This window comes from Propithecus coquereli, unplaced genomic scaffold (assembly GCF_000956105.1).
Source record: "Propithecus coquereli isolate 6110/MARCELLA unplaced genomic scaffold, Pcoq_1.0 Scaffold38, whole genome shotgun sequence".
Classification (NCBI taxonomy): Eukaryota; Metazoa; Chordata; class Mammalia; order Primates; family Indriidae; genus Propithecus; species Propithecus coquereli.
Window position 1 is genome coordinate 1039974 of NW_012149507.1, and position 27590 is coordinate 1067563.

Sequence of the window (27590 nt, forward strand, 5' to 3'; positions counted from 1 at the left end):
CTGCTCTGAAGGAGGCCTGGGTGGGCCAGAGGCTGCTCTCGGAGACCTCTGGCACAACTCCATAGAACACAATCTAAAACAAATTCCTTTAGAATTTACAAACAGCTACCAAATTCACTTTTTCATTTAATTATTTAATAGTTTAAAGTAATCATATTGGGCAGATCAGTTTGGACATTCCCTCATTTTGAAGTTGAAGAAACTGAGGCTCTGAGTCAGTGACATGCTGGCCGCTATTCATCAGCTGGCATTTGCTTTCTTTATGGTCCAGATTGACTAAGTCTAGAAAACAGGAAAGACAGCAGGCAGTCTGAGAAGTTGGTATCAATTTACAAATTGCTTCCTAGCAACATATCTCATTTGTTAAGTAGCCCTAAAGCAGAGGGTGGGAGAGCCCAAGGGACTGATGGCAACACATGGTCTAACTAAGAGTTATCATTTGCTGTATTGTTCTAAAATCATTTTTCACAACCTACTTGAATGAGTAAAAAACCAGGGAAGGGGTCTTTTTTGTGAGAAAATATATGAAGTATTTATTACAGAACCCTTGAAAAATCAACCACAGAGATGTTCCAATGGTTCTCAAAGTAGGGTCCCAGACCAACAGCATCAGCCTCATCTGGAAACTTGTTAAAGATGCAAATTTTGGGATTCCACCCAGATCTACTGCATCAGAAGCTGTGGGGGTGGAGCCCAGCAGTTTGTGGGATTTTTTTTTTTTTTTTTTGAGACCGAGTCTCACTGTGTTGCCCGGGCTAGAGTGCTGTGGCGTCATCCTAGCTCACAGCAACCTCAAACTCCTGGGCTCAAGCAATCTTACTGTCTCAGCCTCCTGGGTAGCTGGGACCACAGGCACGCGCCACCATGCCCGGCTAATTTTTTCTACATATATTTTTAGCTGTCCAATTAATTTCTTTCCATTTTTTGGTAGAGACGGGGTCTCGCTCTTGCTCAGGCTGGTCTCGAACTCCTGAGCTCAGAACGATCCGCCCGCCTCGGCCTCCCAGAGTGCTAGGATTACAGACGTGAGCCACCGCGCTCGGCCTCAGGTGTCTTCTTGATAAAATGAATTCTTTTCCTTTGGGTAGATAACCAGCAGTGAGATTTCTGGGTCAAATGGTGAGTCTACATTTGATTATTTGAGAAATCTCCATACTGTTTTCCATAGAGATTGTACTAATTTGCAGTCCCACCAACAGTGTATAAACGTTCCTTTCTCTTTGCATCAATGCCAGCATCTATTGTTTTTGACTTTTTAATAATGGCCATTCTGATAAGGGTAAGGGGGTATCTCATGGTGGGTTTAATTTGCATTTCTCTGATAATTAGTAATGTTGAGCATTTTTTTATATGTTTGTTGGCCATTTGCCTACCTTCTTTTGAAAAACTTCTGATCGTGTCTTTTGCCCACTTTTTGATGGTTTTTTAAATTTTTTTTATTGCTGATTTGTTTGAGTTCTTTGTAGATTATGGATATCTGTCCTTTGTTGGATGCGTAGTTTGTGAATATTTTTCTCCTATTCTGCAGGTTGTCTATACACTCTGTTGATCTTTTCCGTTGCTGTGGAAAAGCTTTTTAATTGAGTTATGTCCCATTGATTTATTTTTGTTGTTGCTGTATTTATTTTTTGGGATCTAAGTCATAAATTCTTTGCCTAGGCCCATTTCTAAAGGAGCTTTTCCTTTCTTCTCTTCTAGAATTTTTGTGTTGTCAGATCTTACATTAAGTCTTTAATCAATCTTTAATTAATTTTTGTATATGGTGAGAGATAGGGATCCTGTTTAATTCTTCTGCATATGGCTGTTCAATTTTCCCAGTGCCGTTATTGAATAGGGCATTCTTTCCCCAGGGTATATTTTTGTCTGCTTTGTCAAAAATCAGTTGGTTATAGGTAGATGGTTTTATTTCCGGGTTCTCTATTCTATTCCATTGGTTTATGCCTCTACTTTTATACCAATACCACCCTGCTTTGATTACCATAGCCTTGTGATATAATTTGAAGTCAGGTAATGTGATGCCTCCAGATTCATTCTTTTTACTCAAGACTGCTTTGGCTCTATGGGATCTTGTTTGGTTCTAAATGAATTTAGGATTATTTTTTCTAGATCTGTGAAATATGACATTGGTATGTTGATGGGATTGCATTGAATCTGTAAACACTTTGGGCAATATAGCTATTTTAACCATGTTTAGTCTACCTGTCCATGAGCATGGGATGTTTTTCTTTTTGTTTGTGTTATCTGTGATTAAGTTGAGCAGTTTTTTATAGTTCTCCTTGTAGAGGTCTTTAACCTCCTTTATACGGTATATTCCTAGGTATTTTATTTTCTTTGTAGCTATTGTAAATTGTATTGAGTCCTTGATTTGTCTCTCAACTTGACTGTTACTAGTATATAGAAATGCTACTGATCTGTGTATATTGATTTTGTAAGCTGGGACTTTGCTGAATTTATCAACTCTAGAAGTCTTTTGGCGGAGTCTTTATGGTTTTCTAGATATAAAATCATATTGTCAGCATACAGGGATAGTTTGACCTCCTCTTTCCTGATTTGGATATTCTTTATTTCTTTCTCTTGGCTGATTACTCTGGCTAGGACTTCCAGCACTATGCTGAACAGAAGTGGGCACCTTTGTCTTATTCCAGTTCTTAGGGAGAATGCTTTCAGCTTTTCCCCATTCAGTATGATGTTGACTATGCATTTGTCATGTATGGCTTTTATAATTTTGAAATATGTTCCTTCTATGCCTAGTTTGTTGATGGCTTTTATCATGAAAGTGTGCTAGATTTTATTGAATGCTTTTTCTGAAGCTATTGAGATGATCATGTGGTCTTCGTTTTTGTTTCTGTTATGTGGTGAGTCACATTTATTGATTTGCAGGTGTTACACCATCCTTGCATCCCTAGGATGAATCCCACTCGATCATGGTGGATTATCTTTTTGATATGCAAAAGCAGTTTTAAGAAGAAAAAAGCGGGAGATATCACATTCCCCATTTCAAACTATAGTACAAAGCTAGAGTAATCAAAAAAGTATGGTAATGACATAAAAACAGACACATCGACCAATGGAACAGAGTAGAGAGCCCAGAAAAAAACCATGAATATATGATCAACTAATTTTTGACAAGGGCACCAAGAATGTACAGTACGGAAAGGAAATCTCTTTAATAAATGGTGCTGGGAAAACTAGATATCCACATGCAGAAGAATGAAATTGAACCCTTGTCTTACATCATATACAAAAATTAACTCAAAATGGATTAAAGACTTAAATGCAATACCCGAAACAATAAAACTCCTAGAAGAGAATATAAGGAAAAAGCTCCTTGACATTGGTCTTGGCAGTGAATTTTTGGATATGACAACAAAAGAGCAGGCAACAAAAGCAAAAATAAACGAGTGGGACTACATCAAACTGAAAAACTGCAGCATAGTAAGGAAAACAGTCAACAGAATGAAGAGACAACCTACTGAATGGGAGAAGATATTTCCAAACCATACATCTAATAAAGGGATTGATATTCATATATATATATATATATATATATATATATATATATATATATATATATGTGAAACTCATACAACTCAATAGCAAAAAATATTAAAAAATTAAAAATGGACAAAGGGCCCAAATAAACATTTTTCTAAAGAAGTCATGTAGATGAACAACAGGTATAGGAAAAGGTGCTCAGAATCACTAATAAACAGAGAAATGCAAATCAAAACTACAATGAAATACCACCTCACACTTGTTAGGATGGCTATTATGAAAAAGACAATAGATTAACGAGTGTTAGTAAGGATGTGGAAAAAAGGGAACCCTTGTACACTGTTGGTGGGAATGTAAATTGGTATTGCCATTATGGAAAACTAAAAATTTTTAAAGATTCTCTTAAAATTATAACTACCATATGATCCATCAATCTCACTTCTGGTTATGTATCCAAATGAAATGAAATCAGTATCTCCAAGAGATATCTGCACCCCCATGTTCATTGCAGCATTATTCACAATAGCCAACATACGGAAACAACCTGTTGTGTCCATTGATGGATGAATGGATAAAGAAAATGTGGTGTATATATACAATTGAATATTGTTCAGCAATTAAAAGGAAGGCAGTCCTGCTGTTTGCAACATCACGTATGAACCTGGGGGACATTATGCTAAGTGAAATAAACCAGGCACAGAAAGAAAAATACTATACTATCTCACATGTATAAAATCTAAAAAAGTCTAACTAATAGAAGAAAGGAGTAGAATGGTGGATACCAGAGTCTGGGTTTGGGGGGTGGAGGAAATGGAGAGATGTTGGTCAAAGTGTACAAATTTTCAGTTATAGGATGAACAAGTTGTGGGGATTTAATGTACAGCATGGGTGGTAAATAATGTGTTAATAAATTTGATTGTGGTAATCATTATATAATGTATAATATATGTATGTCAAATCATCATAGTGTACATCTTGAATATATACAATCTTTGTCAATTAAATATTTTAAAATTTAAAAAATAATTATAGCAGTTGCTTATCGTGCAGCATAGCAGAGTCAAAAGGGCACAGATTTGCAAGTCAGGAACCTTGAATTCTTGTCCTGAATATCACAATGTGATTTATGAGCTGACATAATGTATATGATCTTCTAAACTTTTATTTTATTTACAAAAATAAGTGAATGCACTAGGTTAGTGGTTTCCAGCCTGGATGGAGAACACTTAAGAAATAAGATTCACAAGCTTACCTCTGCAATTCTGATTTTGTGGGACCTAGAAATTTATATATTTAGACATCTGATCCCCTTCCAGTTCAGTGTGCCAATCCTTCTAGTAGACTCCCAGGCTCTCCTGGTCCTGCTGTGTCCATGGCCTCTGACCTTGTGGACCCTGGTGCTGCTTTAGACTGTACTGAGATGGCACTCCAGGAGATCTGTGGCACTGTGATGCTCACATGGCCATTGGCACGTTAGAATTTGAATGGTAAATGATCATGGGAGCCTTCTCTCCTTCTCTAAATGGAGTGCCTGCATAGTAACAGTGAAATTAAGCGTTGCTATGTGCCGTTTTGATCAGTCAGCATGTAGGAAGTCAGGTCTGCTGCATATCCTTGCATGGCGCTCCCTTGGGCAGCACGAACGCACTCCATGCAGGCTTACCCTTCTTTCCCCGTTCTACAGTCCAGACAAATCCAAAGCCACAGGGGACAACCTAGTGCAGGGGTGTTGGCGGGAAGGCGTGCTGCTCCTTCCACTTCATTGAAGCATCTGTTACAGACATCAGGGTGGAAGAGTTCCTTCTAGTTAGAAACTTGGCAGTTCTGCCAAGTCTATTCACAGGTAATTCAATAAGGGAATGTCATGAATTGTAGAGTTAGGTTTAGGGCAGAACCCATGGGGAAAAATGTAATTAAAAATTTTTAAGAGCTTTTCAAACAGCTCACGACATTTTCTGTTAAGAAGGGCCCAAAGCTCATTGGTCAGGGAAGCTCTTATTGCAGCCCTGTCAGGCTAATTTGAGAAGTGATTATGGACGCCATAGTTACTGCAGTAGATACACTTTTCAGCTTATTGGAAAGATGTCACCCCATTTGGGAGTCTGGATTTATAGAGAGTGTTTCATTTTAAATAACTTTTATATTTCTATATGTTTGGTTATGAGAACAGATGACATTTCTATCTGCAACTAGTCAGTTTGATTTTTTAGTCAGAACATCAGATGTGACACCTTCAGTGAAACTGGAATGTACTAAATTGCTTCTTTGGTTAAAAGGGGGAAAAAGCAGTTCAAGAACTGGGGAGGCTCAGAAGCACTTCCTAAGCTCCCTCATTGTGCTTTCCTTGTCTCCCTTCATGTAAGAAAAGTCCTGGGAATATGGAGTGTACAAGTTACCTTTTGGCTTGAATTTAGTATCACCTTGCTTAAGGCAATGTGGAGGGAGGGAGAGAGGAAGGAAGGAAGAAAGAGAACAGGGTGACTTTGCAGTGTTTTCACTTGGTGAGATGAGAATAATTCATTACATAAACCAAATACCAAAGTAGGTTTTTTCGTTGTTTTTGTTTTGTTTTGTTTTCTTTTCTTTTTTAAAGCTGATTTTCATATATAATAAAAGGCTAAGGAGGTTCAAGCAAAAGAAAGTAGTTTTAGTTTTTTATAATTTCTTTGAAAGAGAATTTCATTATAAAATGTAAAGTTTAAAAAACAAATGCATCTATTGTGATCACAGATTCTTATTTCTTTCTTAAAAATAATGAAAAAAATGGAACAGAGCTATCTAGTCAAGGAGTATTTGTATTAAATACTTTTAGATGCCATATTACTCTTCAGTCCCTCACAATAAGGTGATCAGTGTATCAGTAGGTTTAATTCAATTTTGTTTAGTTATTTGTATAATATTTTTGTGTGTGTGTCAATAATCCTTAAAGTCATTTTCTACACTTAAAATTCTGTGCTTCCTCGTTACCTTCTTGGGCCTCTCACAATTTTATCCTTTCCAGAGATCAACAAAAGGGTCATTTTCCTGGTTTTTTGAAAGGTCAAAACAGGGTTATAAAACAATCCAACATTTTACAAAGGCCTATTCTTTAATACAAAAAGAGCCTAGTTTTGTGTATTTAAATAGTTGAAGTATAAACTGTGTTATAAATTCTTTAGTTTAAAATACTAATATGACATGTTTGGAGAGATATCTGAAATTGAATCTCCATTTTTTCCTTTCTTATTTAATGTTATTTTATCCACATATCATTTAAAAACTATATATGTACCTGTTTTACTTGCTTGTCCCTAATCCTTACAGTAGCTCCTGCGAGTACACAGCTGGCTCTAAAATGCTTCATCCAGACACTCCAGGTCAAATCATTGCATTTTCCATCGAACACCTGGTCTCTCTTATACTGTACCCATATTTAAACATGAGGTCATCTGTTTATGGGACCCTTGTGTAATTAACCAGTTATGCACTATATTATTTATTGTCTTTTACGTAAAGCTTAATGTATGATAAATGCATTTTACAATATTTTTCTAAAACAATCTTTGACAGTTCTTTGTTAAATAAGTGGTCTTCTGTCTCATTGTAAATAATAAGCAAAGCCCCATATAACAAGTTTTTCTTTTTGCCATAACCGCTCCATAGCTCTGTCTGATCTGTGAAAGGGACTTACTGCTTTTGCACTCTTGTCTTACTGTAGATTTTTTTCTATGTGATAGATAAGTATTACTACATTCACAGGTCTTCTTTAGGACTCTATAACATTTCTAAATGTTTTCCTACATTAGGTAGACAGACTATTTTTCTCTACTAATATTGTCACTGTAATACTTTGAAGATTTTTCTAGATCATCAGGTAAGTATAAAATTCACATTTTTAGGAACTTTTTTGATTCTTTTGTTGAATTTCTATTTCACAAAATTATTGTTCTATTTTATTTATATATCATGACATACAATGGCCTGAAACCCAAGTACAAGTGACTGTGGTGTTTGGTTATACTATTTTTCTTCTTCTGTTTGAAAAACTCATTATTACAGCACAACTGGTATTTATTGTCCCTAATTTAATTAGGAGATGGAGAATGGGTATGATTAACCTATAATTTCAGTTTGAAAGATAATGCTTACTCTTTGCATTCCCCAACATTCAAGGGTAATTATTTCATTAAATCTTCTTAGCAAACTATAATATAAATTTCCTGAGGGGTGGAGTGGGAAAAAACCAGGATCCTAACCTAAAACTTTCCAATCCAAAATAAAGATAGTAAAAGCCTAATTATTTGAAATGGGGACATGTACATATTTGAACAGTTGCTTTATTTATTTTTAGTTTTAGATTTAATACTTTTGCTCTCTTGCCCCATTCTCGATCTCAGCTGTTGACCTTGCTGCCTATTTTGCTGAGAAAATAAAAGCTATCAGTGAAGAAATTTGTCTCCTCCTGCCATCCAGTCCATCAGCACGCCCTCATCTGCACACGTGCGCTTTGCCTCCCCTTCCATGGGAACTGGTGACAGCCCCGCTCCTGCCGGCAGCCCTTCCCCGAGGAGGCCTGTCACTGCATGGCCACTCCAGGGCTTTTCCCTGCAATTACACCCTCTCTCTCCACATTATCAAATTCTCCCTCTATTGAAACATTCTCATCATCACTCAAACAAAAACAATAATGAAAATACTTTTGGGGGCATAAACCCAGTTTTTATACCCACTATAATAGGGCATAAACCCAGTTTTTATACCCACTTTAATACCATCTTTTATATAAAAACTTCTCAAAAAAGTTGTTTAAACTATAGCTTTCCCCTTTTTCCTCTTCCATTCTCCCTTGAGCTTCCGTGAGGCTTGCTGACGTCTTTTCACCACAAACATTCTTGTTAGAATCATGGCACCTGCGGATGCCAAACCGAGAGGCCAGCGTGCGAGTCTTAACCCTCGTGTGGTCTTCACATGACTCCTCCAGGGCTTTCCTCCCGGCTTTCCTCTTACTGCCCTGGCTGCTCCTTCTCAGCCTCCTTTCTCACTCCGTGCCAGTCTCTGCCTGTTGGCATTGCCAGAGTTCAGTCCTCAGAGGTCTTCTGTTCTCCATTGACACTCCCTCACCGTGGACCTCATCTCACCCCGGCTGTAAATACCAGGGGCGAATGCCATCCCGAAGGCTTGCCCCAGCCCCAGTCACAATGCCTCAAGCTCTTTACGAGTTCCAGTGGAAGAAGTAAACAGTTCTCAAAGAATGGGGGCTCAGTAGGTGTGTTTTCACTGATTCACGCAATACTTTACAGTGTTCTCCCATCCCAGAATAAACAGGAGACGCTTTCCCTGGACCACACGCTCTCATCTCCCACCACCTTTCCCATCATCCATTCGACCTCAGCCACACTGGCCTTCTGGCTGCTGTCCCATGTCTTACGCTCTCACCTCGTGTAGGATCCTGCTCAAACACCACGACTACTTCCCTGATTGCTCTGCCTTAAAAAGCAACCCCATGTCCACCTCATCCCATTCTCTTCCTGACTCCACTGTCTAGATCTTCTTGTTGCCATCACTGTCTGACTTCATATAATGTCTCCGATTTGATGGTTTATCCTGTCTTTGGCACCAAAAGGTAAGCTCCAAGGGGCCAGGGTCTTTCTATTTGGTTTGCTTCCCTTGCCCTAGCACCGGGAATACCATCTGGCACCTAACAGGCACACAATGAATAACCTTCAGTGGTTATTTTTATTTTAAAAATGAGAAAAAATAAAACATCTTAACTTGTCCATTACCAGTGTCATTTAAATCTGTTCCCTTTTCAAAGAAGCAGTGTTTGTATAACCTCTAGCGGATATTACCACCCAATGCTAATGTCATTTCTCTATTAAAAAAAATAAACTTGCTAAATGAATGAGGTCAAAATGAATACTTTTCCAGCAGTGAGCAATTAGTATTGAACCAAGGGTAAGAATGCTGATGCTTGACTCTTATTTTTTGATGCTGGTCAATATCAATCTGGAACTCATATAGATATTTAAATGGATAGATCATCTTAATTTGCTTCAGTCAGTGTCAGTATTATCATTGTACTCTGGTCATCTCTATACCAAACAAAACAACAATTCTCAGAGGAAACTGCACCCTACTCAAAAGGAGGAAGATGATCTCAGCTGTAACTCATTCTGGGTAGAATAAGAAGCCTTTTCATTTACATCACTCATGGTCACCAGTTTGGGCCATTTGAAATAAAAAAAGACAGTTCCCTTTCTCATTTTCTAGAGATGAGTATAATCTCTTTTATTTCTTGATTTTTGCCTTGATATTGTACATCATCTTTACATGACAATAGGTCTAATATCCATACGCAACTCTGGGGTTTTTTTTTAAGGACAATTGCTTGATTTCACAAAAGGAAAATCAAAATAAAATTGCTGTTTTATCCTAGGAATTTTTTAGCTGCAAGTAACACAAAAATCTGTTTATGACGGCTTAATCAAAGAGAGGGTTATTTTTCCTGCATGACAGATCACTGTCCAAGGCTGGCAGTGTTAAGGGCCAGGATCTGTCTGTCTTTATTCTCTTCTTTCCTAAAACACTTTTGCTTTTGTCTTTGTGCTTATCATCTCCTGAGCTTTTACATTCACATTCCAGGAAGTTCAAAGAAGGGGGAAGTGGCCCAAGCAGCGCCAGTCTTGTCTTCACCCTTTTAATAGAAAAGAAAAGCATTTGTCCTCACAGTGCCTTTCCTTAGGGCTTACTGTCCCTGGCAGTGTCAAGTGACCACGTCTGGATGTAAGAGAGGCTGAGAAAGATGGCATTTTTCGCTGGGCACATTGCTGCCCTGAACAAAAGCAAGGTGTGGTTAACAAGGAAGGCGGGATGGATGCTGGTAGGCAACCTCAGTGTGTGTTCTGGCTGCGTATAGTAACTGTGCGTTTGATCCCATGAGGACATCTTACTGCAGTGTCATGTTAGGATGAAGCATTATTCATGATTCAGATAATTTTAGTTTACAAGGATATTTTCTATTTTTTTTTTTGTTTTGGCAAGAAGAACCTTGACATTAGATTTACTCCTACCTGAGTAAAGTTTTTCAGAGAAGACTTACAATAAAATAGGAGTTATTCCTGCTGCTTGACAGAGCAAGTAGCTTCTAATATTTAGAAATAGAAGATGAGAGATTGATTTTAGACAAGCCAAGATATGAAATGAGAATGAAATAGTGATCATCTCACAGCATTATGGTGAAAATCCACCAAAATAATGCTTACAGGTATCAATTGTTGTTGTTTTTATTATCCTTTATGCATTCATAAAACATTCTTATTGAATATTATTAGGTGCCAGTCACTGCTCCAGTAGGTGCTGGGGGCTCAGTGGTGAACAGGCGAGATGAGGTAAATGTCCTCACTCTGGTGAAGGAGACAGTTGATATAAGCAAATAAACTAGGAAACTAATTTCAGGATAAGTGGTAAAAAGAAGGTAGGAAAGGCTAACATGGTCAGGGATGGAGTCTCTGAAGAAGTCATTTAGAGCTGAGAACATTTTTTCTTGAAATCTAATTCTTTCAGTATCCAAATTACAAGATATTCTTGGAAAAATATGATTATTTTCTGGAAAAAAACCATTAATTTAATCATGGTTTTCCTTTATCTTAGAGGCAATAATGTGAACTGTTGTAGAATTTGCAGGTTTCTTTTCCCCCATGGGTAGCTCTCTGCGTAATTCACCACTGATTCAGCCCATTACACTTCATCATACAGTATTTAATGAGGAAATTGCTAGGTTCCATGCATTTTTATTTCCTCTTCTTCTTGACTGCCTAGTTAAATCCTTTGCTGTGGCTCTTAATGTGATAACTCTTCTCCCTGTAGTTGAGGTCATGCCTCCCCTTCCAGCTCTACCAAGGAGAGAATTATGGTGCCTGTGAGGGATATGGAGATAAATATGCATTGATAAATATTAAAAATATCACTTTAAGCTTTAATTTAATCAACTGTATTGAAATAGTACTGAAAACAATATTAAGTAGCATTCATTGAGAGGTCACTGTGTGTGGAATGTTGTCCAGAGTTACATCTGGATGGGCTGATGCAGAGTATTTTGTTTGTTTGTTTATGGATTTAATATCCTGGGCCTTTTTGGTGGTAGCCTAGGTGGTGTGTTGTGAGAAGCAGTTTAGACAAAAGTTTGTTTATATACCCTATGTTTCTTTTCTCATAGATCCTTTTGTTTACTGAATGACACAAGCATATTTTTAAATTAGGGACTGGTTTTAAACACCAACTCCTCTGATTTATTTAAAAGTTGTTTTGTTAAAAAACTGTTTCCAAAAACTGCCTTTGGGTAGGGGAGCTCTTTTTCTCTCTACTTATCCCTCAATATGTTTCACAAAGTTATGAGAGCATAAGAAATGTCCAAGGTATACTTTCTTATCGTTCATTCAATGTAATGAAAAGGTAATTTGAGTTTAAATATTTGTTCTAACATCACCACATATTGGGACCTAGCATCAGTCAGTATTTTCATGCAATGTAATTACAATGTAATGTGAATTTCGGGTTGCTATGTAAGCCTCTTTCCTAGACTATGAGGACCTCAGGAAAGAACTGTGGAATACTCACCTATTCATTCAATAAGCATTTACCGAGCACTAACTATGTGTCAGGCTAGGTGCTGGCAACACAATGGTGAAATAGACTCAGGCTTGCAGCTTGCAGTCTAATAAACAAGGTAAACATTAAACAAATAATTGTTTAATTTATAGTTGAGGTAAATGCTGTATAAAAGGGGACATAACCTCCTCTCAGAAGTTAGCCTGAGGATGTGAAATATAAACTGTGACCTGAAAGATAATTCTATCCAAGAACTGGTGGGATGCTTATTCCAACATGCAAATGTCCTGAGATTTGAAAGAACCCAGCAGGTTCAAGGGACAGGAAAAGGCCAGTATGGATGCAGAATACTGAATATGGAGAAACAAGTAAGAGATCTCTGAAGAGACAGGAGCCAGATCAGGTATGCTAGGCTAAGGATTTGGGGTTTAGTCCTAACAGCAATGAGAAGCCATTAAAAGGTTCTGAGAGGGAAGTGATATGATTAGACTTATGTTTTGAAAATATTGCTCTGTTTGTAGGATAGAGAATAGATTGGGATGAGTAAAGAATGGCTATTAAAATTCTTTAGGCAGGAGATGATGGTGGATTAGATTAGGCCAGGTTAAAGAAATAGCTAAGAAATTGAGGATTGATTGATAGGGTGCAGTGAAGTGAGGGAGGGGGGATGTCAAGGACCATGAGTCTGGCATGGAATGTGACGCGGTTTATCAAGATGAGCCACTCTGGGGGAAGAGTAGGTTAGGACGACAAGACAATGGGTTCAGTTTGAACATCTTGAGTTTGAAATGACTTTACAAGATTCCCATGGAGATGACGAGTAGAAAGCTTGGTCTGGAACTTCGAGAATGCCAGGGCTCAAGTCTGTGAGCATCTGTTGCATACAGTTGTGTATGAAGCTGTAGAAATGCATGGCCCAGGAACAAATCTTGAGGAGGTTCTCTGACATATTAAGGTCAACTGAAGGAGGAAAACTGGCAAAGGAGATTACAAAAGAATGTTCACATGCAGAAGGAAAACTGTCAGTGTGATGTCACCAAAGCCAGCAGACAATAACAATTCTAAGAGGAGACAGCCAGCTGTGATTAATGGTACTATAGGCGTTGAGTGTGATGCATACTCAGCAGTGCACAGAGGCTTAATGCACAGAAGTCATTAGTAACCTTAGAAAGTAGATTAATGTGGCTCGAGAAGGGAGCTGTGAGGATAGAGGTAACTTCTTTGAGAAGTTTGCTATGAAGTAGAGAAGGGTGAACAGCCACTAAGGGGGAATGTGGGAGCCAAGTAAAGTTGTAGGTTCTTGTTTTCTTTTTTGTGTTTGTTTCTTTTTATAATAGGGGGAACTGGAGTATGTTTAGTGTTGGTCAGTAGTCTAGGAATTATGGAAATGTATGATAGCCTGTAGATCCTGGGGAATAGGAGGTGGATGGGGTGCAAACATAAACGGTGAGGCATTGCTTTGGAGCAGAGAGAATGCTCTGTGCATTGTAACGAAAGGAAGGAGGGAGAGGATAGGCAGGGTGGGATGGCGTTCCTGTCCACTGGCTCCTGCATCCTCACTTGGCAGCAGGCAGGATCAGCTGCTGAGAGCCGAAGGTGGGTGTCGGTGGAAGGTGTGGTGAGAGTGGTTTTTTGGTAAGGCTGCACTATGTGTAATTTTTTTCCAGGAGAACTTAGTCATGAAAAACACAGAGCAGCAGGATGTTTCAACTGATTCATGGTTGCCCTTTTTCCCACAGCCAGGAATGACAAAAAGTCAGAGAGGCAGGAGGGTTTAAGTTATTTGCGATAAAGGGTCAAATAATGGTTGATAGAATCTAAGTTAAACAGGGGCTTATGATGAGAAAGGACTGAGAAAGAGAAAAGAAAAGAAACTAGTGGCCTTGAAATTCCATTGTTGTTGAAAAAACCATAAGCACTTGGGATACCTGAGTACACAATCAGGAAGGATGGGATTTTGTGGTCAGGTGGGGTGTTGCTTAGTGATTTTAGAAGCGGGGCCGTTTTGGGTGATGACAAGCTCCGGAGGGTTTTCTGTGTGTGTGAGCCGATGGAGTTAATGGTCTGCTGGGGCAGAACATGGGCAGCGTGACTGTGGGTGCTGAGCTGGCGTTGGGGCAGAGTAGAACACGGCGAGCAGGCGCCAGTCTTCCCTGAATGGTGTGGGGGACAGCAGGCAGATGGACGGGAGCCCACGCCGCCGGCCTCAGATGGCAGGAGTGTTAGAGGTGTGCTCCAGAGAGGCACTGGAGAAAGAGGGAGGAAGAGGGCACTGGCTCCTCTGCCAGTCCTGAGACACACGGTGAGTGAGTGAAGGTCCTCCTAAGGAGGGCTGCAGGAAGCCGTGTCCTTAGCCAGCATCCCAGTGAAGCTAGGGCTGGGAGGCAGAGAAAATACTGAGCCGAGGATGAGGAAATAAGGAGTTTGTTGAGCAGGAAATGGAAGTCTGAGAGCTGGGAGGGGAGAAGGCAAGCGTGGGATGGTTAGTGATGTAAGACCTAGAGTGGTATGGCGGCCTGGGACAGCACCCCAGGAGCCAATGTCTGTCAGTGTGTGTGTGTGTGTGTGTGTGTGTGTGTGTGTGTGTGTGTGTTTGGGGGCGGGGAAGACTGAGGAAAATCATAGAACAGGATATGGGGATTTAAATCCTGATAATCTTCAGTGGTAGATTGCCTCTTGGGATTGACAGAATTCATCTCCGGCCTGGAGTGGTTAGTGTACAGTGCAGTGTAGTATAGAATATAGTGTTAGTATATCATATAGCGTAGTACAGTATAGTATAGAATATAGTATAGTATATCGTATAGCGTAGTACAGTGTAGTATAGGATATAGTATAGTATATCGTATAGCGTAGTACAGTGTAGTATAGGATATAGTATAGTATATCGTATAGCGTAGTACAGTGTAGTACAGGATATAGTGTTAGTATATCGTATAGCGTAGTACAGTGTAGTACAGGATATAGTGTAGTATATCATATAGTATAGTACAGTGCAGTATAGGATATAGTGTAGTATATCATATAGCGTAGTACAATGTAGTATAGGATATAGTATAGTACAGTGTAGTATAGGAGATAGTATAGTATATCATATAGTATAGTACAGTGCAGTATAGGATATAGTATAGTATATCATAGTATAATACAGTGCAGTATAGGATATAGTATAGTATACAGTTTAGTACAGTGTAGTATAGGATATTGTATAGTATAGTACAGTGTAATATAGGATATAGTATAGTATAGTATATAGTATAGCATGCACTATCGTATATCTAATGTCAGTTCTTTCCTTACCTAGCTTTGACAGCTCTTGAGCAAGCACGTGTGAGGGCCGTGTCTACTGTCTGCAGCACACCCAGTTTGCTAGTGTGGTTTCTGTCCAGCATTTGAAGAGCCTTGCTGTGGCTGAGTGAGGATTTCACTGGGGAACCACAACCCAGACCTCGCATACCCACATTCTCGGCTCATGCTGTGTTGGTTTTGCTATTATTAAACTCTGAAAGAAAGAAGTGAATGTTCTCATATTTGTTTTTAAGTTTCTTCAATGCCTATTCATTTTCCTCTCTGATATTAGTTGTGCTGTTAGTGTTATTTATTACAGCACTGATATTTTCTGCTAAATCATGTTATAAAATATAAGTAATCAATAAATGTTTTTTGGTGATGGTTTATTTTTAATATGTAAAGTCTTAATTAACATCGTTTATGTATTTTAGTCTTTTAATGTCTTCTTTAATGAGGGTGTTTTCAAGTTATGTTCTTTTACTTCCTGAAGGAGCAAATGATGTGAAAATCCTTCCAGGTCAAGCTGTTTGTCCTACTCCAGGGTGCCGAGGAATAGGCCATATCCGTGGTCCACGTTATTCAGGACATCACAGGTAAAATTTTTTTCTTATTTAAATTATTGCAGGGATGAATAAAAAACATTATACAGATTAGAAGCTACATACAGCACCATAGATGAGCCACTTGGAGCTAGCAGCCTGTATGACACACCCTTCTCTGTGTTGTAAAGGCCCTTTTAAAACGTTTCCTGCTGCCTACCTACCTCTGCCCTTCTAGAGCCTTCTTGGACTTACAAGGTGTTTCCCAGACCCACATCACATCCTAGAGTCTCTGTTCTCTGACAGTTTTCCTAAGACGTAAATACCTTCTCAGATATGCTCACCACCCTGTGCCCCATCCCAGTCCTGAAACTTGCTTTCCTCTAGAGAAATTCCAGTGTCTCTTACCTTTCCCTTTTTGTTTTCACCTTGCCTCTATTTCTTTTTCTCTCTTTCTTATTCTGTGAAAGAATAGAAAATGTGAAATTGTGTTGTAGAATATGCCCATGTTTTAAATATTTGATAATAACATAGAGTAGGTGATGCTTATAAGGAAAAGTAAATGCAAATAAATGTGTATATCCTTGCTTGTTTTTCTGTCTCCATCAGTTGGTAAAAAAAATATATAGATGAAATATCATATCGGTGATCTAGAAACAGAATATGTATATTAAAACTGAACAGAATTAACATCAAAGTTGTCCAAATACACAAATATGTAAAACAAACACCATAGATAAACAAAGAAAAAAATTAAGTCATATATTACGTGCAGCAAGAAAACATTTGTTTGAATAGAAGAGATCTAAGTGCAGTGCAGGAAGTCCCTGCCTTACTGGGGTTTTCAGGCCATCCTAGGAGCCAGTGCCTAAAACATTTTTCAGTGAACCAAAGCAAATGTCACTGTAGGACATAATGAGACGCACTCCCAAATAGCATACTTGAATATAAATGTTATATGTGTAAATATACTAGAACTTAAAAGACAAAAGATATAATATCCATTGAAGAAATAAAGGCAAGTAGGTGCTTGGCCACTTGCACAAATCTGTAGGGCTCACAGAGTATGAGTGGGGCTGGACCGGCAGAAACGGTCGGTGCTGAGTGAGGGAGAGGAGAAGAAGGGAGGCCAGGCAGCGGGGAGAGCACAGAGTAGAGACACCATCATTGGGAGGGTGCTCTGTCTCAGCTGAGGACTCTGGAGGAGGTGGTAGAGCCACTTTCTAGACATCACTAGGAATAAATGGCTATAGAGAATCTTCCTCAGGCTGCGTGTGTGTGTGCATGTGTGTGTGTGTGTGTGTGTGTGTGTGTGTGTTTATGCGTGTATGTGTTTAAGCTAGAGTTACAAAGTTCGGTATGGTAGTCACCAGTCACATGTGTCTGCTTAAACTTAAATTCATTAAAATTAAACAGAGTTTAAATCAGCTCCTCAGACACACTTGATCATATTTCTAATGCTTAACAGCCTCAGTGGCTATGGTATCGGATGGCATGGGTATAGAGCGTTTCCATCTACACAGAGTCTGTCAGGCAGCCCTGAGAGTTTGGCATATTCTGCCTTCTCATGAGAGATTTCTGAGAGGCACGTATTTCCAGGTGAAATAACTGGCCACCTGAGGGCCTCCGTCTAAATTTGAGTCATTATCCTCAAAGTTAGTCAGGCCTTAGTGTGGAGGTCTGTCTCCTAGAGCTCTCTGGAGATTGTTCTCCTGTGGTTCCGGTGCTAATGTAACAGATAGCATTCCTTGACAGCTTCTCAAGGCGGTCGAGCAGCCCACTCAAGGCCACTTGTCCCATTCCATCAAAGCCGACTCCGCACTGTTCTTAGGTGTCGTTGATTCACCTTTCTTTACTGGATTCTGAAAGGGTTGTGAACAAAGACACAACAGGCATGCTTCGCTTTGAACCAGCAGCTTCCCTGAACTTTTGCTCATCCCACATGATGCAAATAGGGTCTAATTGATGCTTGTATTTGTATTGTCTAATTATCAATAATATTAAAAATATTTGTCATGAGTTTATCTACCAAGTAGCCTTTGAAGGTTGGCCTCAGAACTTCTGAATGAACTAGAAGAATGTAAAAAGAAGAGTTAAATGAAAAGCATTCTATGAAACTTAAAGAGAAAAATGAAATGCTGAAGGAAGGAGAGTGAGAATAATGGGATGTTTTGGGGGAGCTAGCAGGCGTGAGAGATTATCCTGTCTCCAGACTTCACAGATTCGCAGTGCTGCCACGGTGATGCCGTATGATTGTCTCTTGTCTAGTCCCCGACCTTGTTATGATGGAACACTCATGTAAGTAAGAGCAGGGTCTTCAAAACTTAATGATTCCAGGGTCTGAGAAACAAAAAATGAAAAGCAATGAGTACTTTAGTTAGCTTCTCTGTAGAAATGAAAAGACAAAAATTAGAGAATTGGATGTTTCTTGAACTTGAATTTTTTAATAGGATTTATAAGACATGTAAACCATCTGGTAAATAAATTCTAACTTACCTATTAAAGGAAATTCAAATAATTTTTATTGTATTTAACCCTTTTTGTGTTTTTTAAAATTTATTTCAATAGAATTAGGGAGTACAAATGTTTTTTTGTTACATGGATGAATTGTATAGTGAAGTCAGGGCTTTTAGTGTGCCTGTCACCTGAGTAGCATACATGGTACCTGATGGGTAATTTTCCTCCCTTTCCCCCTCTCCCAACCTTCCCCCTTCTCAGTCCAGTGTCCGTTATACCCCTCTGTACCCCCTGTATGCCACAGCTTATCTCCCACATATAAGTGTCCACTAACAAGTGGTATTTGTTTTTCCATTCCTAAGATACTTCACTTAGGATAATGGCCTCAAGTTCCATCCAATTTCTGCAAAATATATTATTTCATTCTTTTTTTTATTGCTGAGTAGCACTCCATGGGGGTATGTGTGTGTGTATTTTCTTTATCATCAGTTGATGGGCACTTAGGTTGATTATGAATTGTGCTGCGATAAACATATGATTACATGTGTCTTGTTGATATACTGACTTCTTTTCCTTTGGGTAGATGCACAGTCATGGGATTCATAGGTTGAATGGTAGGTCTGCTTTTAGTTCTTTGAGGAATCTCCATACCGTTTTCCATAGAGGTTGTAGTGGTTTACATTCCCACCAACAGTATATAAGCATTCCCTTTTCACCACATTTGAGCCAACATCTATTGTGTTTTGACTTTTTAATAATGGCCATTCTGACAGTGTTAAGATAGTATCACATTGTGGTTTTAATTTGCATTTCCCTGATACTTAGACATGTTGAGCATATTTTCATATGTTTGTTGGCCATTTGTGTATCTTCTTTTGAAAAATGTCTGTTCATGTCTTTTGCCCACTTTTTAATGGGGTTATTAGTTGTTTTTCTTGATTATTTGTTTGAGTTCCTTGTAGATTTTAATATTAGCCCTTTGCTGGATGGATAGCATGTGAATATTTTCTCCCATTCTGCAAATTGTCTGTTTACTCTGTTGATAATTTCTTTTGCTATGCAAAAGTTTTTTAGTTTAATAAAGTTCTATTTATTTATTTTTGTTTTTGTCATATTTGCTTTTGGATCTTAGTCATAAATTCTTTAACTAGACCAATGTCCAGAAGAGTTTTTCCTAGACAAAAGTTTTTTAGTTTAATAAAGTTCTATTTATTTATTTTTGTTTTTGTCATATTTGCTTTTGGGTCTTAGTCATAAATTCTTTAACTAGACCAATGTCCAGAAGAGTTTTTCCTAGATCTTCTTCTAGAATTTTTATGATTTCAGGTCTTACATTTAAGTCTTTAATCTATCTTGATCTAATTTTTGTATATGGTGGGAGAGAGGATCCAGTTTCATTCTTCTGCATGTGGCTATCCAGTGTTCCCAGCACCATTTATTGAAGAGGGCATCCTTTCCCCAGTGTATGTTTTGTCTCCTTTGTTGAATATCTGTCATTCCATCATAGCTGTTGGTATATGATTTTATTTCTGGGTTCTCTATTCTGTTCCATTGATCTATGTGTCTACTTTTTATACCAGTACCATGCTGCTGTGGTTACTACAGCCTTGTGGTATAATTTGAAGTCAGGTAATGTGATGCCTCCAAATTTGTTCTTTTTGCTTAGGATTGCTTTGGCTATCCAAGCCCTTTTTTGATTCCATATGTAATTTAGGTTTTAACCCTATTTTATATTCAAGAAATGAGGACAATTTCTGGATGGAGTTAGTGTTAACTGTGAGGTTATTGTTGGAGAGTGGGGATCATGGGTAATATGGGTTAGCTCTAGTAAACACTGGGCATTTATATCTCTTGCTTCAATCATTTAATCATTGTCTTTTACCAGGTTAATCAATTTATAAATGCATATAACTTAAGAATTTATTTAAATTCTCTTATAATTAACTGTGTAGAAATTGTTTTGATGTCATCCATAATCTCTGGGCTGTGTTTTCATGTTATTTCTATTATTGTAGTATAAATTTTACATAGCTGTAAAAGATTAGGAATATTATTCTTCAAAACTATCTTTGGTAGTATCTGTTGAGAACACTACAGACACACACACACGTGTGCATGTGTGCCTGATAGAAATTTGCCGTAACACATCCAAGGTTATCATTATACCTTTTCTTCTTATATGTCAAAGATACGGTAAGCCAGAGTTGAGATTTTAAAATGTTGCTGCATTCTCCCAGATTCCTGTATGGACTATTATAATCACTTCTAGCTTGAGTTTCCTGATGAATTTAAATGGGTGAAGCTTGCATATTTTGAAATAAAATTTTTTTTTTCTCCTGCCATAGATATTACCTTTACCAAAGAGGCATAATTTTATAAGATGTTTCTTGTAGTTTCCAGTTCAAAAGATTTTGGGCAAATATTCATATATTTTAAAAAAAAGAATAAGAAGAAAATAGAAAATCCTTCCAGGTTTGCTAAGACCTGAATAAAACAACCTGATTGACTTCTGCTTTCAAAGCCTAGGGGGAAGCGTGAACGTGTGGAGCTCCACTTTAAGGAAGGGGAATATTTCAGCTGCTTTTCTATAAAATACTCCCAGGCAGTAAAGTGCTTGCAAGTAGAACGTTGTTTTTACCATTTCATGTTAGATTTCTGATTCTGATACTGTAGCTTGGTGCTTTGAAAGGAAGTAAACAGTATTCTTAAAATAAGTTGTCAGCATCTTATTTTGTACAGCTGACAAGGAGAATGGTGACATCAAGATATCACTAAAGATATTTGAAAATAATATATCATTTTAATAGATCAGGTGGACCCCAGGTGTCCTTGTTAGATGGATTTCAAACAGGTTTATTTTAGTTTTTACTAAAATAGTCAAGAGGTTAACAATAATATTCAAAGCTGTATGGAGTTCATATAGAATCTGCATAAACTATTATTTGAAAGAAATTGCATCAGTTCTTATCTGTATGAAAATAGGACTTCAGGTACGCAATTATCACACAATTTACATTTTATTTGAATTAATTTACATAGTGAATAAAATGAAGTAGGTATATTTGTTAACACAGGAATATTTAGAGATGACAATATTGAGACTCCAAGATGTAAACTTACTTTTGAGCCAGGGTCCAGGATTAGATATGAAGTTGGTTTTTTCTAAATGAGTAGAACACAGACTCCAGAGACATGATCTACCTGTGTGTCATAAAACATAGAAAGGTAATTTACTCAGGAACTAACGATTATATTCTTTACATAAATAACCAGATATTGTTACAGTGTGAGGGCCTCTTTCCCCAGTGCTCATGTGTGAGATGCAGGGCACACATTGCTAATACGTCAAACCTCAAACAACACAAATAGATAAGGAGCATCTGCTCCTCAGCAGTAGTGGGGTCAGATGGATCTGAGATGTTTTTGAATGCTCTTAATGGAAATTTATAGCACAATTCTCAGCTTCTATTAAGGATTTACCTGGAATCATTTTGTCAGCTCAAGAATAGTGACAGAAATTATTTCAGATGTTTTCTTCTTTTTACATCTGTTCCCCTATGTGAGTGAGGATGTGTGTGTGTGTGTGTGTGTGTGTGTGTGTGTGTGTGTGTGTTGTGTCAGTCCTTCTATCCATGTTCAAGGCTCAGACTGGCCTGAGTTGGGCGTCCACCCCTACCACTCACTGTGTCGTATGGAGCAGACTGCCCCACTGTGTTCTTAACTTCAGCTTCCTCATCTCTGTGTTAGGGACAGAAAAACAAGTGAGAGGTAATGGAAATCCGAAAAACAGAAAGGAGAAGAAAGCAGTTATAGAAAAACAAGAAGGAAATTGCTGCAGAAAAATAAAAAGAGATAACAGTTATTTCAGCCTTGAGGAGTGGGGTAATTAGGCCATGGAACGCTGACCATCAGTCAGAGAGCGGAAATGGAACTTTCCCCACAGTACGTATAACATAACCTTTAAGTCATATCCAAACATAGAAAGGAATTCAGTCCTAACTGTAACTAACCTGTACCTAAGCATGAAGCATATAAAAAGAAAAACATAGAAGTAGATAGGGTTTTCTCCACTCGCAGAGACAGACCTGTTCCCCCTTAGGAAATGTACTTTCACTTTGCGCCCTTGAACTTTACTCTCAATAAATTCTTCACACATACTTGCTGAGTGTCTGTCATCTCTCTCTGTTGTGTGGGCTGGACTTGTGATTCCTCCAAGCCAGGAGCCCAAGAACCGGGGCAACATTTCGAAGTCCAACCGTGTAAACGGTAGCTTTTTGCAGTAGAAACAGTTAAATTCGATAATGAGATTAAAACAGGCATAAGTCTTTATTCACTAAATAGTATAGTATCATGTTACTGAAAGCATAACTGCAGAAAATATAAGGAGAAACAGAATAATATTAGGAGACTTTACTTCACCCATTTCAGACAATGATAGATTAAATAGTCAAAACAGAAATAAGAATATACAGAATCTGAATAACATGATTTAAGAAAGGGAAGAAGATTGACTGAAAGATACATATCAAGCTGAAAACAGAATAAAGCTGCTTAAAAGAACTTTTCAAAACTCAACTATTAGGCTACAGACAACTCAATAAATTCTCAAAACCAAAACATCAGACTGTTTCTCTGATCAAAATGCAATACAACAAGAAATTATTGATAATAAAACCCAGTCACCTAGAATATGTGCAAAAACATTTATAACTGTAACTTCAGCAATCATGGAATCAAAGAAGAAGCCAAACCTGAATCTCAGAAAATCTAGATTTATTGTAATGGCAATACTAAAGAGACCAACTTTTGTAATATCATTGTATATATGTTCAGAGGTAAATTTGCACCCTATTCAACAAGAAAGTATGAAAATTAACCAATTAAACATTCAACTCATAAAGTTATAAAACTAAAAAAATGATTACATATAGGGAGGAAATATCAAACTAAATGATGAAATTAATGAATTGGAACATAAATAGTAAGTTGTTAAGAGTATCCTAGTGTTGACTTTTCAAAACAAAACAATAATACTATAATAATAAATAATAGGTACCAATATGGTTGAGCAGCTATCTTGGGCTGTCCATGTATTAATCTGGGAATTTGGACTCCCCTTATGGAAGGACCCAGAGGCATAGGTCTTGGGTTTCTTATTTGGTTGCTCTGACTTTACATGGAATGGCTTATTTTAAATCATTGACCTTTTTAACTGTGGCCTGTGGAAACTCCTTTGGGCTCCTTATGTCTTAGGCATGTATCTCTTGTCATCCTTAGAAGTAGCCTTTCCTCTTCAAGGAAAACATTTCCTCTGCCATCCTCCTGCCTTTCTGGTTGGTTTTTAAGGATCACCACCTGATTGCATCACAGTGTAACCTTGAATACTAACTCCTCCATTTGGCTTCTGACTCAGCTGCAGCCAGACACATCAGGAGGTCCATTAATCACTGTCCTCAGCCCCCAGGTTAGCCCTCTATCCTTTCTCCAGCTAGACTGGTTTCTCTCCAGACCTACCACACAGCTGTCTTCCTGGGTCTGCCCTGAGTCCTGGAATTCCCTTTACCTGCCTTCCATTAGAGTTTCCATTATTTCCTGGCTTCTGAGACTTCTTTTCCCTGGTTCAAGTTCTAATTTTCCTGGCTTTTTGGGATAGGGTTTGTGGGAGGTAGTTTTTTTGGTATATGTAAAATATTTTTTATGTCTCCTCAGCTATAATAGTTTTGTTGTGGGTAGAATTCCTGTTGAAAATCCTTTTTTTTTTTTTTCAGAATAGTGAAGGCATTGTTCCATGTTATGTTTACATTTTTATTGTTGAGAAGTCTGCTTTCATTCAAATTTCGGTCCACCAAAAGGCTTGTTCTCCCCTTTCATGCACTTTCCCCACTCACCTAACCTCTGCAAGAATTGCACTCCCTGGGAATTTTTAGGACTTTCTTTTATCCTTGATGTTCTGAAATGGGCCTTATTCCATTCAATCTGGAAACTCACAGCTTTTCTTTCTGGGAAGTATTCTCCTACTATTTCTTTAACGATATTCTATTTTCTATTCGCTCTACTTGCTTTCCTGGAATGATGTTCAGAATTTTTTCACTTAGCTTTAAAAACTTGTCTTTTGTTCTGTTTCATAAATTTTTCTTTAAGTTTGTCTTTCAATCCTTCAACTAAGTTTTTAATTATACTGTGGTGTTTTTTCAGTTTCTGAGAATACATTCTTATTCTCTGATTTGTTTTTTATTGTATCCTGTTCTTACAGGGTAGATTGTATATCTTTTCTTACCTCTCTGATAATGTCTGAAGTTGTTGTTGGTTTTCCTGCTTCCTGCACTGACTCTTTCCAGTATTTTTGTTTTGATTTGCTTTTGGTTAGGTTGATTGGCTTCTTCCCATTATATTAAAGGCATTTCTTAAATCCTGGCAGTCTTTCTCCATGTTCATTTTTAAGGGTAAGGTACCTACAAAGCTGATGTAAGGCTTTATGTGCATGCCTAGAGCCTAGCAGTGGTGAGCTGCTAGGAAGGGTGCTGGGGTCTCAGGTACACTGTGGAGAAGCCTCCCCTCCATCACCTTCAGAAGGCCTGTCCTTTGAGTAAGTAAGTTATTATACTTCCATCAGAGAAGACACTTCCAGACTTTTCCTGGTGTGTTTTTATGGAATTCTCTCTCTGCAAACTCTTGGCTCTCAGTTTACCTATCCTTTTCTCACCTTCTACACTGTATTCACTTCTCGCACCTGCTAGCATCTCTTGTCTCATGCTTTGTCTTCAGGAATTTATACCATTTCATTCATTTATTGTTATTTCAGTAGGGAGAGAAATGATTTGTTGTCAGGGAGAAAGGATAAATTCAATTTTCCAATCTGCCATGTTTTCTCTAACTTATCATTAAAACTTTGTTTACCCCTAAAATAATAATTCAGCTAATAGTTATGATTTTGTTTCTAACACTCTGTAAGTTGTTCTGCTTCATCATAGTAGCACCTTGTTCATATAGACAGAAAGTAAAAAATCTCATAAAATGACTTTTTGTTTACTTTGGCTCTGCAAATTTTATGAATTTATATTGGGTGATTGGAATACTATGTTCACAAGGATTCCCAAAGGCATGGCTTTTAATTTTATATGCACAGTACTTCTTAATTTATTGTCACCTTCAGTTAAAACCTTTATGGTACCAAGAGAGCATTTCGGTGACATGTGCTCACATTTATCTGATTCCTTTGTCACTTGGTCTGTCATTTTCCTTGACTTCATGTTACCACACAGTGAAATTGAACTGGGTGGAAATTTAAAAATAAACATGAAGATGTATTTTTACTTTAATAACTAAAAAGAAAGAGAGTATCTGACTATAAAGAACGCTTTTAATTCTCAAAGTGACATGATTAATTACCCAATTTAGTAAAAACATTGATAATGTAACAAAAGATCAGTCATGGGTCTTTAAATCACCTCTGTCCATTGCTATAAAATTTTTGAAGGTTAATGCATAGGTCTGATTTTACTGAACTGGGAAATAATTATGTGAGAATTTGATGTTTATTTCTAGATTCTTTAAAAAAGAAAATAGCATATAAAATGCTTAGTTCTATATTAAGTGGGGCATTGATTTCCAAAAGTGCTATATTATTTGACACATTCTAAGGATTTTATTAAGTATAACATTCCAAATTATGTAGACTGCCAAGGTTATAGGAACATTATCAATATTATGACAAAAACAGATATGGCTTTAGTTTATTTCTGTGTCAGAACAGTAGTGTGTTGATTATGGGGAAAATGTAATGATGAAATCTGATAATTTTAAATTACTTTGAAAACCAAAATTGTTGTAATATATTAACAAAGAATATCCATTCCCTTTAAAATTAGAAATATTAAGAATGTACGTTACTTTAAAATTAATATCATTTTATTGCAAGATTAGTCAATGTTCAATATTAAAATTTGGATAATACAAAGAAGCACTAAAAAATAAATAAAAACCATTCTTAATCTAACTACAAAGTTATATACCTTAAATCTGTTTAATTTTTGGGGGGGGTTTTTCCACATATATATACATATACCTTTTTTAGGGATAGAATCAGACAGGATATACAGTTTTATGTTATTCATTTTTTGATAAAATCCCAAGTAATTTCTGATGTTAGAAACTCCACAAATATATTAATCAGGTATCGTGTTATTTAATACACAGTTTCAATACCATTGTGTTTTTGTGTTCTGGAGTCAACATTAGTTGGAAATGACTTAGTCCTGTATTTTTCCATGACTTCTGCCTTGACTGACATTAATAGTACCAAACAAAATTCTATTGTGTATGTGTATATATGTTCAAAAAATATTTGTGTATTCTATTATTTTTATCATTTCATGGTGTTTTATTTAGGTATGCTTTTTTATGAAAAGCATATAACTGTCTTAAAAATAAAATCCATCTAAATTCCATCTAAAAAAAATTTCACCATGATCAAGTGGGATTCATCCCAGTGATGCAAGGATGTTTCAGTATGTGCAAATCAAAAAATGTGATTCACCACATAAACAGAATCAAAAACAAACACCGTATGATCATCTCAATAGATGGAAAAAAAAAGCATTCAACAAAATCCACCACCCCTTCATGATAAAAATCCTCAACAAACTCTTTAATCAGGAAAAAATAGAAATCCTGAACAGACCAATAATGAGCAGTGAGATTGAAGTAGTAATAAAAAATCTCCCCCCCCACCCCAAAAAAAAGCCCTGGACCAGATGGATTCACAGCTGAATTGTACCAGACCTACAATGCAGAACTGGTACCTATCCTACAGAAATTATTCCATAGCATAAAGAAGGAGGGAGTACTCCCTAACCCATTCTACAAAGGCAGTATCACCTTGATACCAAAGTCAGGAAAGGACACAACAAATAAAGAAAACTAAAGACGAATACCCTTATGAATATAGCTGCAAAAATCTTCAACAAAATATTAGCAAACTGAATTCAGCAACACATCAAAAAAATAATTCACCATGATCAAGTGGGTTTCATCCCAGGAATGCAAGGATGGTTCTACATACAGAAATCAATAAATGTGATTCACCATATAAACAGAAGTAAAAACAAAAAGCGTTCAATAAAACTGGCATCCTTTGATGATTAAAAAAAAAACCCTCAACAAACTAAGCATAGAAGGAACATACCTCAAAATTATAAAAGCCATATACAACAAAGCCACAGC

General features: G+C 37.4%; 1 protein-coding gene across 1 annotated transcript in view; it reads left to right on the forward strand.

Annotated features, from left to right (window-relative positions):
* The window catches only part of L3MBTL4 (l(3)mbt-like 4 (Drosophila)), a 357691-nt gene that overhangs the window by 151450 nt on the left and 178651 nt on the right, over positions 1-27590 (forward strand). Inside the window, 1 exon segment of the mRNA XM_012652074.1 lies at positions 15863-15965. Coding sequence (XP_012507528.1) covers positions 15863-15965 — 103 coding nt within the window.